Source organism: Rana temporaria, chromosome 3 (genome assembly GCF_905171775.1).
Source record: "Rana temporaria chromosome 3, aRanTem1.1, whole genome shotgun sequence".
Taxonomy (NCBI): domain Eukaryota; kingdom Metazoa; phylum Chordata; class Amphibia; order Anura; family Ranidae; genus Rana; species Rana temporaria.
Genome location: NC_053491.1, coordinates 467,406,739 through 467,424,206, shown reverse-complemented (window position 1 = coordinate 467,424,206; position 17,468 = coordinate 467,406,739). Strand labels below are relative to the sequence as shown.

The window sequence follows — 17,468 nt, the reverse complement described above, 5'->3', positions numbered from 1 at the left end:
GAGACATGGCCAAGGTAAGAAAGGCTGAAAGACGATGACCACTGAACAAGACACACAAGCTGCAACGTCAAGACTGTGCCAATAAATATCTCAAGAAAGATTTTTCTAAGGTTTTATGGACTGCTGAAATGAGAGTGAGTCTTGATGGGCCAGATGGAAGAGCCCGTGGCTGGATTGGTAAAGTGCAGGGAGCTCCAGTCCGACTCAGACGCCAGCAAGGTGGTGGTGGAGTACTGGTTTGGGCTGGTATCATCAAAGATGAGCTTGTGGGGCCTTTTCGGATTGAGGATGGAGTCAAGCTCAACTCCCAGTCCTACTGCCAGATTATGGAAGAGACCTTCTTCAAGCAGTGGTACAGGAAAAAGTCACCATCCTTCAAGAAAAACATGATTTTCATGCAGGACAATGCTCCATCACACGTGTCAAAGTACTCCACAGCGTGGCTGGCAAGAAAGGGTATTAAATAAAAAAAAGTAATGACATGGCCTCCTTGTTCACCTGATCTGAACCCCATTGAGAACCTGTGGTCCATCATCAAATGTGGGATTTACAAGGAGGGAAAACAGTACACCTCTCTGAACAGTGTCTGGGAGGCTGTGGTTGCTGCTGCACGCAATGTTGATGGTGAACAGATCAAAACACTGACAGAATCCATGGATGTCAGGCTTTCGAGTGTCCTTGCAAAGAAAGGTGGCTATATTGGTCACTGATTTGTTTTTGTTTTGTTTTTAAATGTCAGAAATGTGTATTTGTGAATGTTGAGATGTTATATTGGTTTTTACTTTTAAAAATAAATCATTGAAATGGGTATATATTTATTTTTTGGTTAAGTTGCCTAAAAATTCTGCACAGTAATAGTAGTCACCTGCACACACAGATATCCCCCGAAAATAACTAACACTAAAAACAAACTAAAAAATACTTCCAAAAAAATTCAGCTTTGATATTAATGAGTTTTTGGGGTTCATTGAGAACATGGTTGTTGTTCAATAATAAAATGAATCCTCAAAAATACAACTTGCCTAATAATTATGCACTACCTGTATACTTCTAGCATCAATACCATATTATGGTTCTACAATCTGACAGGTGCGCTTTATATGTTGTCCATTTTTATATCTACATTTTATTGTTGAAATGTTATTAATCATTGTGCACATATTTACCTTCCTGAACGAGGCTCACAGGACCGCTCTCTTCCTCCTGCTCTTCTGCTTGAGAAGTTGGGGTGGTGGGGGGGGGAAGCTCCTCAGCTTGCTCCTCAGCAGGAGCTGGGGTTGGGGAGTGGGAGGGCCCTGGCTGCTCCTCTTCATCCATCTCCTCCTCTGCCGCATCCTCCTCTGCCGCATCCTCCTCCTCCTCCTCATCGGCCTGGCGCCTTCTGCGCTTGGCGCGGATAACTGGCATTGGAGCTCCTATAATAACACAATGTTCATATATTATAAAAATGTTTTCTAATGACGTATGCAAATTCTGTGTACTCTGCTGTATTGTATATGAATACAAATTGATTTATATAGACAGTTAACCAATGGGACAATGTTATATTAAAGGGTCTTGTGGGCACTACAGGGGACTGAGCGTGAGCTGGGATGCAACCATGTTAAAATGAGCTGTTTTTGTCTCCTTTGTTTTGTTCAGACCATCTCATGTTAAAAAAAGGGCCTGATGGAGCACACGGGATTACTATAACAACCCCACTCCTAACACAGGAATTTAGTGGTAATCTATATATATAAAACTCAACGTGTGTGTGTGCATAAATGTATGTATGTATGTATGTATGTATGTATGTATGTTCCAGCATCACGTACAAACGGCTAAAGATATTTATATGAAACTTGGCACACAGGTTACTTATATGTCAGCCACAAACATAGGATAGGTGGTTTAAACCTTACCCACCCCCACTTGCCATGGTCGGGGTTTTTCTTTAAAGTCCCATGCAAAGCAATGGGAAAATTATGTTCCCACATAACTTCTGTGTTCCTGTCTGCTGTCCCATGTCTTTTTTCAACAGTACTATGAATACCTTGGCTGGTGGTGATATATGTTAGCACAACATGGCATCTTGGTTAACAACATCTGACCTTACATGAATTACATATGACCTTACATAACTGTCACCAAAGGAGCTGCGGTGGCTCCACACGATTGCCACTGCACTGACAAGTGATTCACCTCTGCAGCTAGGGGTTCGGATCCCGCTCTCGGCTACCTGTGAATTGAGTTTGGTGGTCTCAGCCCCGCCCCTGGTGGGTGTGCTATGCGAGGTTGGGTTGGGAGGACCCCCTCACACCCGCCATTGCCAACCGGGGCATGGAGAAAGGTGGCAGATTGCCTCTGGGGGAGGCCTCCCAACTCCTGCAGGCCGGCTCCTCTCTCTTTCGAGTTCACGCACAAAATACACTTTTTAAAAAAAAAACATAACTGTCAACAATAACTTACCTGGATGATATTTAGCCCGAAGACGTCTGACCTGATCCATTTGGCGCCTCTTCAGGTCAGACCACTTCTTCACAATTGCCTTGTGGTCATGTTGGCCGCCAAAGTCAGCGATTAGGGCGCTGACCACAGCCCTTTTCTCTGGCTGCCTCCGCAGCTTATCGTATCCTGTTTCCAGGAACTTCTGCAAGATGAAGAACAAAGTATATTGTAATACTTCTGTTGACAGCCTTATGGATATATGACGTAAATGTATGCTATTCAACAATTGGAAGCATTCTCGCCTTATTAATCAATGACAGGGGTAACATGAAAGATTTTATATCCTGCCATTTCGGTCGCCACCTTTTTTGCATAAATATAGCAGCCATTATCATTTGCATAATTATGAATATATTATTAACAACACAGGATACACGTATAGGGGAGATATGCGTTGCTAACTCTTTTCCCTGTCAGGAGCCTAACGCCCCGGGGGGTCAGAGACGGGACCTTTTTCGGAGGACCACTGACGTATGTACCCGTCGCAGTTTTTTGTGATGTCACTCTTTAGGTGTGTGCACATTTTTCACTGCATCCGGGTGGAGTTTTTGGGTTGTGTTTTGCACGCCACAGGCTTTTCAACAGGAAAAAAACAGCTGGAGGCAGAATGGTTGCAAAACACTACGGGTTTGTTACCTAACTCTGGGTTTCAAGACCAGTCCACCTCCAGCTGTTGCAAAACTACTACTCCCATCAGCCACGGTCTGTCAGTGCATGCTAAGAATTTTACTTTTGCTGCATCTAGGGTGCCACAGTTTAGAGACCCGTGCATAAAGGCCTGAAAAATGGGGGCCTGCAGAACTTACAATACTAGAAGTGCCAGCATTCCCAGGCATGCTGGAAGTTGTAGTTCTGCAACATCTAAAGGGCAATATGTATTCGAACGTCCTTGGGCCTTGAGGACACTGAAGTCAGGACGTTCGCATACGTCCTATGTCCAAAAATTTTTTAAATTCATTATGCTAAATAACAAGGAAAAGTGCCTAAATACACATTTGCCAACCAGGGTGTCTGCAGCTGTCCAGGCATGCTGGGACTTGTAGTTTTGTAAAAGCAGGAGACACATTTTTTGTGAAATACTAATATATGATCATATATACTAACTTTTAAACTAGACTAAAATGCTGGGCTGGGCTGGGACTTGTAGTTTTGTAAAAGCAGGAGACACATTTTTGGTTAAATACTAATATCTGATCATATATACTAACTTTTAAACTAGACTAAAATGCAGTTGAAGATGATGAAATAACAGTGGTCAAAATACTTACACAAATCAGCAACTTTTCCTCAGACTTAGTGAAATTGCTTCCAACCATGTTGCTGTGTGATTGCGCTGCGATCATAAGTTGGAAACTGGCAAGGCTCCAGGAAATGGTCGCGTGTTGTTCGCGTGTTGATTGCGCTGCTTGGACCGAGATGGGTCCATATGGCTTCGGCTGTATGGACCACAGTAACTCTTTTCCCTGTCAGGAGCCTAGGAGCCTAACGCCCCGGGGGGTCAGAGACGGGACCTTTTCGGAGGACCACTGACGTATGCAACCGTCGCAGTTTTTTGTGATGTCACTCTTTAGGTGTGTGCAAATTTTTCCTTGCACCGGGTGGAGTTTTTGGGTTGTGTTTTGCACGCCACAGGCTTTTCAACAGAAAATAACCAGCTGGAGGCAGAATGGTTGCAAAACACTACGGGTTTGTTACCTAACTCTGGGTTTCAAGACCAGTCCACCTCCAGCTGTTGCAAAACTACTACTCCCATCAGCCACGGTCTGTCAGTGCATGCTAAGAATTTTACTTTTGCTGCATCTAGGGTGCCACAGTTTAGAGACCCGTGCATAAAGGCCTGAAAAATGGGGGCCTGCAGAACTTACAATACTAGAAGTGCCAGCATTCCCAGGCATGCTGGAAGTTGTAGTTCTGCAACATCTAAAGGGCAATATGTATTCGAACGTCCTTGGGCCTTGAGGACACTGAAGTCAGGACGTTCGCATACGTCCTATGTCCAATAAAATGTTAAATTCATTATGCTAAATAACAAGGAAAAGTGCCTAAATACACATTTGCCAACCAGGGTGTCTGCAGCTGTCCAAGCATGCTGGGACTTGTAGTTTTGTAAAAGCAGGAGACACATTTTTGGTTAAATACTAATATCTGATCATATATACTAACTTTTAAACTAGACTTAAATGCAGTTGAAGATGATGAAATAACAGTGGTCAAAATACTTACACAAATCAGCAACTTTTCCTCAGACTTAGTGAAATTGCTTCCAACCATGTTGCTGTAATATTGCGCTGCGATCATAAGTTGGAAACTGGCAAGGCTCCAGGAAATGGTCGCGTGTTGTTCGCGCAATTGCGCATGCGCGATCGAAAAATCGCAATCGCAATATGTATTTTGGTTAAAATATCATACATATTCGATTTCAGAGTGCTGCTACAGCAGTTTTCGAAATATCTGCAATCAATTTCGCATTCGCATGTTGCGATATTTCGATAAAATATCAGGAATATTCTGAGCCAATCAGAGCGCTCCTCCAGCATATCTCGAAATTGCGCAATAAATATCGCATTCGCATGTTGCGATATTTCGATAAAATATCACGAATATTCTGAGCCAATCAGAGAACTCCTCAAGCATATCTCGAAATTCCGCAATAAATATCGCATTCGCATGTTGCGATATTTCGATAAAATATCACGAATATTCTGAGCCAATCAGAGCGCTCCTCCAGCATATCTCGAAATTCCGCAATAAATATCGCATTCGCATGTTGCGATATTTCGATAAAATATCACGAATATTCTGAGCCAATCAGAGCGCTCCTCCAGCATATCTCGAAATTCCGCAATTAATATCGCATTCGCATGTTGCGATATTTCGATAAAATATCACGAATATTCTAAGCCAATCAGAGCGCTCCTACCGCAGTTATTAAAAAAATCGCAATTATTTTCGCATTCGCAATAGCGAAAAATCGCAATCAATTAATTTCGATAAAATATCACGAATATTCGAATTTAGCGAATATATCTCGAATATTCGAATATATATTCGAGATATATCGCGAAATCGAATATGGCATATTCTGCTCAACACTATCTGACAACTCCTTTATTAAACATGTAATGTCCCCCGTGGTAGATCCAACGTCAATCACTATGTCCGCAGACCTGATTAAAAAAAAAAAAAAAAACTTGTGCCCTTCTGACAGTTCTTGTATAGCTATTGGGCGTGGCCAGGCAGTGATGTCAACCGGAGACCCCACCCCATGTGACATCACTGCCCAGGCATGATGGGTTTGTGATGTCACAAGGGATGGAGTCTCTGGATGACATCACCACATGGCCACACCCCATACCATATAAGAACTGTCAGACTCCGAAGCTGCCAAAACGGTGGGGGACTTTGTTATTAATTTTTAATGAAGGACTTGTCAACTGCCTCCTGTTTTTCTTACACTTAACTTTTTTTGAGGGTGAATGGGTGGAGGCACTATGTACTCATTCATATAGGGGGCAGGGATCTGGGGGCCCCCTTGTTAAAGGGGGCTTCCAAATTCTAACAAGACTCCTTCCTGCAGACCATGGGGACAAAGTTCTTTGGGGAGGGGGCAGACCCCCATATTGAGGGAATGTGGCCTGGCATGTTTCAGGGGGGTGCCTGCCAGGCTGTATGCTCAGATAAGGGTTTGGTATGTATTTTGGGGGACTCCACTTTTTAAAATATTGGCATAGGGTTCCCCTCCAAATCCATACCAGACCTAAGGGTGTGCTGATTATGAGGGCCTCCCACCATCCACATGAAGTGTTTCTAGCACTTCAGACCTAGGTTGTCCATTATCGGGGGCTTCCATTATTATTTCCCTGAGTTCCCAGATCTGCCCAACATAAGGGTCTCTGACCATTCCTGTGCTGAGTTCCCAGGTATTCACAGCTGCTGTGCCCATTATGAGAGGCTCCCACCATTCTTGTGCTGAGTTTCAGGCCTGAGCAGTCTGAACACTTGTTTTCCCTATTATAAGGGGTTCACACCTCCCCTGTGCTGAATTCCCAGGTCTGCACACCTGTTGTGCCTGTTTTAAGGAGCTCCTGCCATCCACATGAAGAATTTCTGGCTCTGCAGACCTATGTTGTCTATTTTCAGGGGTTTCCATTATCATTGCACTGAGTTCTCAGATCTGCACACCTGTTGTGGACATTAAAAGATGTTCCCAGGTAGTGACAGCTGCTGTGCTCATTTTGAGGGGCTCCCACCATTCCTGTGCTGAGTTCCAGGTCTAAGCAATGGTTGTGCCCATTATGAGGGGCTTTGACCATTCCTGCACTGAGTTCCCAGGTCTGTACACCTGTTGTGCCCATTATGAGGGGCTCCCACCATTCCTGTGCTGAGTTCACCGGTATTCACAGCTCACTATAAAGGCCTCCCATCATTCCTGTGCAGAGTTCCAGGACTGAGTGGTCTGGACACTTGTTGTGCCCATTATAAGGGGTTCCCATCGCTCCTGTGCTGAATTCCCAGGTCTGCACACCTGTTGTGCCTGTTATTAGGGGGCTTCCACACCCCATGAAGAGTTTCTGGCTCTGAAAAACAATTGTGTCTATTATCAGGGGGCTTCCATCATCATTGCACTAAGAGGTTCCCACCATCCATGTGCTGAGTTCCCAGGTATTCACTGCTGCTGTGTTCATTATGAGCGGCTCCCACCATTCCTGTGCTGAGTTCCAGGTCTGAGCAATGGTTGTGCCCATTATGAAGGGCTCTGACAACTCCTGCACTGAGTTCCTAGGTCCGTACACCTGTTGTGCCCATTATAAGGGGTTCCCAACATTCCTGTGCCGAGTACCCAGGTATTCACAGCCAATGTGCCCATTATGAAGGGCTCCCACCATTCTTGTGCTGAGTTTCAGGTCTGAGCATTCTGGACACTTGTTGTGCCATTACAAGGGGTTCCCACCACTCCTGTGCTGAGTTTCAGGTCTGAGCATTCTGCACACTTGTTGTGCCATTACAAGGGGTTCCCACCACTCCTGTGCTGAGTTTCAGGTCTGAGCATTCTGGACACTTGTTGTGCCATTACAAGGGGTTCCCACCACTCCTGTGCTGAGTTTCAGGTCTGAGCATTCTGGACACTTGTTGTGCCATTACAAGGGGTTCCCACCACTCCTGTGCTGAGTTCCCAGGTCAGCACAGCTGCTGAGTCCATTATGAGGGACTCCCACCATCCCTGCTAAAATTTTGTTTAATGGACAAAGTAACAGGAGGACCTAGGACACACAAAGGTTAGCAGGGACAACCAACATTTCCATGTGAACAGGAACAAAGTTGGAAACTATGGAATCTGATCTCACTGAGTACCGAGAACTTAAAAAAAAAAAAAATACAGGACTAACTCAGCCTACCAGTCTCCACTGTGACTAAAATATCAGTTTTTGGTGGACGGACTTTTTGAGGTGACTATAAATAGGACCTTGCAGGAGAACAAGATCTTAGCAGATCCCAGAGATATAGCATATTAAGAAAATGCAATGTGTATTTTGCTGAATCAATGTGAATTTTGGGTTCTACAGAAGATAATGGTAATGGGCCTATTCACATATTATATAGGTTCATCAGCATTATTTGGTGTGCACACATGGCAATGCAAGAGTTTTCTGTTGGGTGCACTCATAGACATAATTGGGTGGGCACCCCATAGTACATACAACACATGTTGCTGCAAACAGCTCAGCAATAGGTACAGAACCATGTGAATGAGCCCTAAGACTAGAGCTACACAGGAGAGTTTACAAACCCAATCCTGCCAACAACATCGCTAGCTGGTAATCGCTAGGACTAGCAAATGATTACCAAGGCCAGATTTACATTGTCGTTCTGCCATTCTGAATGGAACCCCAATGTGCCTTGCTGACGCACCTTGTTTTTTTAAAAATTGGTACAAATATAATGGGCAGCCTAACAGAAGGAACTTTGGCACATGTGCATTAAACACACACCCAAATATAAAAATGCGCTCTGAAATATATAGCCCCCTATAAGCTACACTGGTAGTATTCAGTAGCACTTTGTAGCTTTCAATTGCACATGATTGAAACATTGATCAGTCATGTGAGATTATGCTAATGCATGTTGGTTGTATAGTGTACTCCATGGAGAGACATTTGTATCATCAGTTTTTTGATCACTTGCTACTCCTAGTGATTAATCCATAACAAATATAGTAGCGGGACTAAGCTATTGAAATTCTCCTGTGTAGCTCCACTCTAATAAGGTGACTGTCAGCAAGTGGTTAACTGTCTCAGCATCAAGAGATCAACCATGTTTTTTTCTGAGGCAGCCATTTGGGTGTGGTGATGATTTGCCCCAGCTGGGGGTATTAGTGACTGGTGGGAGGGGTATAAAGGGAAGCTTTTTCTTCCTGCCTCATAGTGCTGTTGGTCTTGCAGGCAGGATGGGTCTAGGAGTGAGGAGCTGCTGTGGTTGGCTGTTGCTTTTGGCCCTGGTTTATGGACCAGGGTTTGGATGTAGTGGGGATGGAGCCTTGGGGAGACACAGGCGCCAATCAGACTGGTGGAGGAATAACCAGCGGGTTGTACCTGGCCAGAGCCAGGGGTCTTCTAGAGGGGGTTCTGGAGGGACTTACTCAGGCACTAATGCAGTATATGGGTTTGGGGCTTCTAGAGGTGGGGCTCAGAGGGGTTCAACAGGTGGACGTGCTGGTGGGATGCTCCGCCAGCAGCCCCCGACTGTAATTTCATCTAGTTCCCCCATCAGTGTCCAGTGTGAAGAGGACCGCATGGTGGTCAGTGTCATGATGGATTTTTATGGGAATGGAAAGCTGGTGAAATCTTCTGATCTGAGCCTGGGACCCCAAGGCTGCAAGCCGAACACCCAAAGTGCTGAGGAAGTTATCTTCCAGATTAGTCTCCAGGACTGTGGCAACACTGTGCAGGTAATCCTCCACACTTTGATTTGTTTCCAACTTCATTGGCTTCAGTAAACTAAACACTGGTTGCTATGGGTTATTGCACTTTACAGTGCCGTCTTAAGGACTGTGTAGCTGATATTCCATGGCTCTGCAAATTAGCAGGAGATTTGCCCCAAGACTGTTTTACTTCTGTGAGGGGGACCTGTGTGTGTGTGCTGCTGCTGACCGTGTTCACATGGGGGGGGGGGGTGTAACAAAGCAACCTAAGCACCCAATTCTCTCTTGCTGAATTTAACTTTGTTGAAGGGCGGTGATCAGCCTTTTTTTTTTTTTTTTTTTTTTTTTTGTGACTGCGACATTATGGCGGACACTTCAAACAATTTTGACACATTTTTGGGACCATTGTCATTTTCACAGCAAAAAATGCTTTTAAATTCATTGTTTATTGTGAAAATGACAGTTGCAGTTTGGGAGTTAACCACAGGGGGCACTGATGGGGTTATGTGTGACCTGAAGTGTGTTTGCAACTGTAGGGGTGTGTGGCTGTAGGTGTGACGTCATCAATTGTGTCCCCCTATAAAGGGATGACACGATCGATGCAGCCGCCACAGTGAAGAACGGGGAAGCTGTGTTTACACACGACTCTCCCCGTTCTTCAATTCTGGGGAGCAATCGCAGGACTCCAGCGGCGATCAGGTCCGTGAGTTCCGCGGTCACGGAGCTTGGGACCGGGTCGCAGGAACGCGCCTGCAACCCACGGCTGGGTACTAGTACAGGACGTACCTGGATGTGGATGTGCCTAGCCGTGCTATACTGCTGACGTATATATGCAGGAGGCGGTCCTTAAGTGGTTAAGCCTAAAATGCTTTCCATTTGATAACCTACTTGTTTGGACACATCCTCCAATTACTGCTGCCATCTTGGATGTTATGTCAGCAGACTAGGAGCCATTACTTGGTATCAACCTTTTACCTAGTAGCTGTATAAAAAGTGGCTATGTAGGGAGGGGTGGAGGAGCTGGGCCAGCAGAGTAAATACACCTCGTTGCACTCTCTGTGCTGGGGAGTTGGCGTGTTCTCAAATAGGTTAATCCTCATAAGCATGATGGTTGGGTGATTGGTCTTGGCTATGGGACACATCCATTGTCTCCATTTCTTCGCAATTGATTGTCTAACTCATGAGTAGCACTGCAGTGTCTATAATGTTCTGATGTCTACAGATGATGCAACACTGGGTGATCTATGCAACCAACTTGACCTACAGCCCAACCTCCTCCATTCCAATCATCAGAACCAACCCAGCCGTGGTCCCCATAATGTGCTACTACTACCGGTGAGTCTATGCTAGGATGAAATGCAGGTCCTAACAATGCATTTTTCCTGGTAAAAATGTTAATTAGTGGGATCAATGCCCCCCTACCAAACTACTTTTTTTTTTCTGTTTAGTAAAATATTCTTCTCCTGATGGGCTGAACTGATTAGGTGGCACTGAGGATTAATTGGTTAATATGGATCTCTGAAATTAACATGTCGCTTCTGGTTCATTACTGACACTTCTGTTCTCTGTATAGGCATGCCAATGTGAGCAGCAAAGCCATTGAGCCAACATGGGTTCCATTCAGCACCACAGTGTCCATAGAAGAGAGGCTGTCCTTCTCCTTGAGGCTAATGACTGGTGAGTTAAGCAAAGAAAATATTTGGGGGGGGGGGGGGGTGTTGTCTGAACTTTACAATGTAATCCCCTGTCTTGTCTATAGAGGACTGGAGTGGCCCTAGAAGTTCTCCCATCTATCAGCTTGGAGATATTCTCTACATAGAGGCCTCTGTGGACACTCAGAACCACGTTGGGCTGATCCTGTATGTTGACCGATGTGTGACCACCATATCTCCTGATCCCACCTCTTCTCCTAGTTATGGCCTCATTGAAGAAAATGGGTATGGTTTTTTTTATGGGGGGTTATGTTTGTCGCCATAATGACCCCACTCTTAACTGACCATTTTCTACAGCTGTCTAGTTGATGGAATGCAAGATGACTCCTCTTCAGCCTTCATCACCCCGAGGGTTGAGCCAGACAAGCTCCAGTTTACAGTGGATGCTTTCCGATTTCTAGGAAATGATGCCTCTCTGGTGAGGACAGTTTGCATTGACTGGTAACGATGGGTGCCTTGTAAGAACTGATAACCTAATTTAAAAAATTCCCAATCCAGATCTACATAACCTGTTACCTGAGAGCTGCTGCAACCACCCAGGTCCCTGATGCCATGACCAAGGCCTGTTCCTACAGCAAAGCCACACAAAGGTGAGATGGTAACCTGAAATGGTTGCTTGTTTTTCCATGGATTATTGCACACATTTCTGTGGTACTTTACCTAGAACAATGACTTTGAACCAATAACGAGGTGGATTTCTGAAATGGTATAAACAGCCGATTGTAATGGGAAATTGGCCAGCGATCATTGTACATGATATGGAGAAAAATCATCCATGGGCTAATGGTAATACCTGCTGCCAGCATGATCCATATTGTACCATGCATTTGCTTTTGGAATAGACTCCTTGGTGTTTGCCCTTCCCAACAAGATTGGCGCTGCCCCTCATGCACACTGGATGGCTTTACAGCTGTAGTTGGTTTTTTTTTGTTCTCCCAGGAGTGGGGGCAGTTGGTGATGGATATTCAGAGTCTGTCAGTGCAGTTTGCTTCATATTAATTCCTCTTTAATAAAAGCACTTGTTGCTGTAACCCAAGTGCATCTGGTAGGCATTGGCCCCAAGAAGTTAACAAATGCTACTCTACAGCATTAGTTCACCAGAACTTCAAGTCTTGCTTCTAAATGTAGACTTGTCTAACAATTGTCTTCTCTAGCTGGTCTGCAGTTGAGGGCCCCAGCAGTATCTGCCAGTGTTGTGGTACAGGCACCTGCAGCAACCCTACTAATCTGGTTTCTGGAGGAAGGGGCAGATTTGGAAGGCCAAGAGGCAAGAGGGACGTCTTGGATGGTGAGTTATTAACTGGCAGCTGCTAGATACAATGTTATGAATGTAGGTGATCTCTAGTGAGTACATTAATGGCTATTGGAGTAATGTTAGACATGACTATCAAATTGGTATTGTGCTGTAAAGCAAAGGGCTGCGTTAAATGAAAGTTCATAATGAGCACAAACTCCCAAAAGTCCTCTCGTGATGCCAATGATTCACAAACGCAACAAATCCCTCCACCACATTGCACGCTTTCCAGATAGCAAGTGGTATGATCTTTGATCGACAATCGGATGATGGCTCTTATTTAGGAAAGGCCTCCCCTATGATGGAGCAGGACACATGGGGGTAGATTCACAAAGGGTGTCCTAACTTTGCTGCGGCGCATCGAGTTTACACTATGCCGCCGTAAGTTAGCGAGGCAAGTACATGATTCTCAAAGTACTTGCCTGCTAAGTTACTGTGGCGTAGCGTAAATCGGGCAGGGCGTAAGGGCGGCTAATTCAAATTTGGCTGAGGGGGCGTGTTTTATGTTAATGGAGCTTGATCTGATGTGATTGACGTTTTTTTGGAACGGCGCATGCGCCGTCCGCCTACATATCTCAGTGTGCATTGCGGCAACGTACGCCGCACGGGCCTATTGGTTTCTACGTGGACATAAATGATGTAAATCCCTAGTCACGGATGACTTGCGCCAACGTAAAATTTTCGAATTTCAAAGCGGGAACGGCGGCCATACTTTAACATTACTATTCCAGCTATTTGATGGAATAACTTTAGGCTTGATAATGCGTTACGTAAACGGCGTATCTGTACTGCGTTGGCCGGGCGTACGTTCGTGAATAGGCGTGTCTAGTGATTTACATATTCTACGTCGACCGCTTGCGCCGTCCTATCTTAGGTTTAAGTGTATCTCTGTTTGAGAATACATTTAAACTTAGGTCGGCGTTTCTACTGATACGCCGACCTAACTCTTACTGAATCTAGCTATTGGTCTAGGTCCTTGAGCCAGATCCAAAGAAGCTAATCTTGTTCAATGGGGGGGACTCAGTTAACCCAGAAAGGAAGTGTAACAGAATGACACCCAGAGACTTTTGAAGGACGAGGGGTACTCCTGTGCCAGCGTCACTAGTAACTCTTGGGGTTAGGTTCACCCTGTGCCCCTTTTGAACTTGGAACTGACAGGCGACCATCATTCAGCCTTTCAGTAATGGTGCGTCCTTCGATGAAGTTTAACCACTTGACACCCGCACGCCGTCATATGACGTCCAAAACGGGGACCTGTTATCCTGGGTGGACGTCATATGACGTCCTGGGCTTTGCGGGGGGATATCTCAATGATGCCTGCACCCGGAGGCATCATTGAGATCATTTTTTAGCGGCGGCGATCCTGCGCACCGTAAGAACGATCATAGCGGCGGTTCCGCCGCTAGATCGTTCTTACAGGCAGCGGGAGGGGACATCCCCCCCCCCCCCTCCCGCCGCCATCCGGTGCTTCTCCGGGCTTTCCCGTCCCACCGGGGGCCCGGAGAGATGATCGCCGGATGTTTGCCATAGAGAAGACTGGTGACCATCTGGTCACCAGTCATCTCTATGACCGTCGGAGGCCCGGGCGCGATGTGATGACGTCACGCCCGGGTCCCCGTAAGTAAACAAACCGCAATTGCGGCTAGTTTGAATGAGATCTGTGAATTTTTTTTTTTTCACGATCTCATTCTTTCCAGCCTGCAGGAGAGATGTGGGGTCTTATTGACCCCGCATCTCTCCTTAAAGAGGACCTGTCACACATTCCTATTACAAGGGATGTTTACATTCCTTGTAATAGGAATAAAAGCGATTGAAAAAAAAAAATGTAAAAAAAAGTGTAAAAAATAAATAAGTAAAATAAAAAAGAAATAATAATAAAAAAATTAAAATGCCCCTGTCCCCGGTAGCTCGCGCTCAGAAGCATACGCACACGTAAGTCCCGCCCACGTATGTAAACGTCGTTCAAACCACACATGTGAGGTGTCGCCGCGTGCGTTAGAGCGTGTGCAACAATTCTAGCACTAGACCTCCTCTGTAACTCTAAACTGGCAACCTGTAAAAAAATTTAAGTGTCGCCTATGGAGATTTTTAAGTAACGAAGTTTGGCGCCATTCCATGAGTGTACGCAATTTTAAAGCGTGACATGTTAGGTATCTAGTTACTCGGCGTAACATCATCTTTCATATTTTACCAAAAAATTGGGCTAACGTTACTGTTTAATTTATGAAACCATTCTTTTTACAAAAAAAAGCCGTTTGAAAAATTATTGCGCAAATACGGTGCAAGATAAAAAGTTGCAATGACCCATTTTATTCCCTAGGGTGTCTGCTAAAAAAACATAATGTTTGGGGGTTCTGAGTAATTTTCTAGCAAAATAATGAGGATTTGTACATGTAGGAAAGAAGTGCCAGAATAGGCCCGGGAAGGAGGTGGGTTTTAAAGCCCGGTATTGAAGTGGTTAAGGCCTCTCCTGAGCTACCAGCCTCTTGGTCGGTGCTCTCCAAGACAGGTTCTTCATCGAGTGGCTTCCTCCCTCAGGACGGACAGCTCAGGACCAACATGGTCTCAGAGCCATGGACATGCACCCCCGGCCAGGAGGGCCACACACAGGGGTGGTGGGATGACAGACCCAGGATCGATGACCCTGGACTAGTGATGTCTGTCCCTTAAGTACTCCTCCCCAGCATGCACAGTGGGACAATCAACTCTGACTGCTGAAGGGGAACACCTTGACCTGACTGCTGCCACCCTCGGCCTGGGGTGGTAACGGCACCCCAGACAACAGTGGTCACTCACAGTACAGCCATGGCTGGAACAGAGGCCCAAATTTTGTGAAATATCAGTTTGAGTCAACTAACTCTCAGACTACCCTCTTAATTTAAAGGAGCGCCAGCTAGAAAGTAGCAGGCCGCTACATTAATATAAGGGGGGGGGGGGATTGAAAGCATCGGGTGCTAATCTATTTTAAGGGAGGGAGCTCCCTTATAGATCACTTGACGTTTTGTGGGAAAAACGGTGTTCAACACCGTATCACAGAAAAGGTGGTGATCTAGGGGAGCCACATTATTTTCTAGTGGAGATTTTACTTTAAGTTAAAATATATTTTATATCTGAGTGGTCCATGGGGATTCATTTGAATAACTTTTCAAGAAATCTTATTAAGGGTATCGGCTTGGATCAAATTCTGAATGCTGGTATTTTGCTGTAGTGTCCTGGATTGACAAATTAAGGGGTTGGTCAACCTTCCCTTCTACCTAAAAGGTCCCTTGGACAGTAGGGGAAAAGTTTAGAACTGGTCCAGTTTGGAGAGGGAGAGACCCAATATTGACTGAAGGAACAACTTTAGGATTTGAGGGTCTAAAATGGGTGCTAACTTCTGGATATTTGTGTAAAAGCTAGATTGACTGCAGACTCTCAAAACTGCATGGAATTGTACAGAAATGTGTATTGACCTCTCACTTTTCTCTTAAGAACCCCACACAGAAGAGGGACAAACTGTGACCACTCTGGGACCTCTGCTTGTCATTGGACCTTCACAAAGGGATGTTGCGGCTGCAGTGACGAGGGAAGAGTCTGCCCCTGCGGAGCTCTGGGTGTTGGTGGCTGTCGGATGTCTTAGTCTTCTTGTTGTCATAGTGTGTGCAGTATTCATTGGGAAATCTCTGAAAAAGCCACAGTATGTGCTGTCTGTGGAAAAATAAAAAAAACTCCATTTAATCAACGTCTTTTGATTTTTTTTAATGTTATGAGCTTGCAAGCCTGAAATGGACTTCTTACTATTGGTATAAAGGTATTTTTCTGAGTCTTAGATTTGTCTAATAGTAGACAACCCTTACTGACAATACTAATGGCGTTTGGGGTCTGATATGAAGGCTATATCGAATGTGTCCTTTATGGTAAGTCATCGCTTATTGGAACTATTATAAAGTAATAATATAACACTGACATTAGACCATGTTTAGTATCCCCTTTTTATCCAGTAGTGATATTTGGGGATGGTCCCGATGTTTGCGCCGCATGTAAGTTCGACTCAAACACTTGGTGTTTGCAGAACATATGGGGGTGCTTGCAGCAAGTTTGTCCGCCATGAATTTCCCCATGATGCACTGTGAAATTGCAGTGCATTAATGGTTGCTGACCTGCATGCTTTGGCCAAATCACAATATGTGCTGTGACTGTGAGCCATGATTGGGTGCCGTTGACCAATCATGGCTCAAGTCCACTCCACACTAAGGCTGCTTACATGGTGGGGTGTGTCTCTACAGAATTGGGACATATCATACACCTGAGACGCTATTTAAATGGAAGCGTGGAGATGCACAGGATTAAGTGTGTGTGTGTGTTACATTTTTTATATATATGCATGGGGGTCCCCCAAATCATTACCAGGGGGAAATGAGCAGGCCGCTTGTCCCCATGTTGATGGGGACAAAAGCCTCTTCCAACAACCCTGGCTGGTGGTTGTTAGGGTCTGAAGGCGGGGGACTTATCGGAATCTGGAAGCCCCTTGAACAAGGGAGATCCCGGCTACCCCCCCAATGTGAATGGGTACAAAGTAAAAACCACAGCAGTTTTTGACAATTCCTTTATTAGAGAAATGTCATCATGCCACCTGCTGGACCCCAAAAAAATATCAGCAGGTGGCCCCGCCCTTGCCTATATAAGAGCCATCAAAGTGAAGACAGCAGTTGCTGGGAGGCCTCTCCATGGAGGCAGCCATTTCTTGGGTTTGGGCAGCATGATTGAAGATGATGGACATCACAGGACACCCCCCCCCCCTATTTAAAAAAATAAGTGGGGGGGTGTTCTGAGATTTCCTGCATGATTGAAGATGGATGGACATCACAGGACACCCCCCCCACTCTATTTATTTTTAAATAGAGGGGGGGGGGGTGTCCTGTGATGTCCATCCATCTTCAATCATGCAGCCCAGACCTGATAAATCTCCACCTCCATTGAAGGCCTTCTGGCAACTGCGTCTTTTTGCTTTGACAGCTCTTATATAGGCAAGGGTGGGGCCACCCACTGATTTAATTTTTTTTTTTTTTTTTTTTTT

General features: G+C 45.2%; 2 protein-coding genes across 2 annotated transcripts in view; one reads left to right on the top strand and one right to left on the bottom strand.

The window, feature by feature from the left end:
- LOC120933589 (zona pellucida sperm-binding protein 3-like) overlaps window positions 1–17,468 on the bottom strand; it is a 62,246-nt gene that overhangs the window by 14,285 nt on the left and 30,493 nt on the right. The gene's annotated exons all lie outside the window — the stretch shown is intronic.
- Window positions 8,908–16,129, top strand: LOC120933594 (zona pellucida sperm-binding protein 3-like). Its single transcript, XM_040346882.1, has 8 exons — window positions 8,908–9,433; window positions 10,629–10,741; window positions 10,980–11,083; window positions 11,166–11,343; window positions 11,416–11,536; window positions 11,617–11,708; window positions 12,273–12,406; window positions 15,884–16,129. Exons 1-8 carry the CDS (start codon window positions 8,933–8,935, stop codon window positions 16,111–16,113), a joined length of 1,473 nt encoding a protein of 490 aa, XP_040202816.1. The 5' UTR covers window positions 8,908–8,932; the 3' UTR covers window positions 16,114–16,129.

Excerpts from the sequence above, each read along its gene's own strand:
- LOC120933594 (XM_040346882.1), top strand. The coding sequence starts at position 8,933 with ATGGGTCTAGGAGTGAGGAGCTGCTGTGGTTGGCTGTTGCTTTTGGCC. Across the intron at positions 9,434-10,628 it reads ACTGTGGCAACACTGTGCAG|ATGATGCAACACTGGGTGAT; the intron begins GTAATCCTCCAC and ends TGATGTCTACAG. Across the intron at positions 11,344-11,415 it reads GGCCTCATTGAAGAAAATGG|CTGTCTAGTTGATGGAATGC; the intron begins GTATGGTTTTTT and ends CATTTTCTACAG.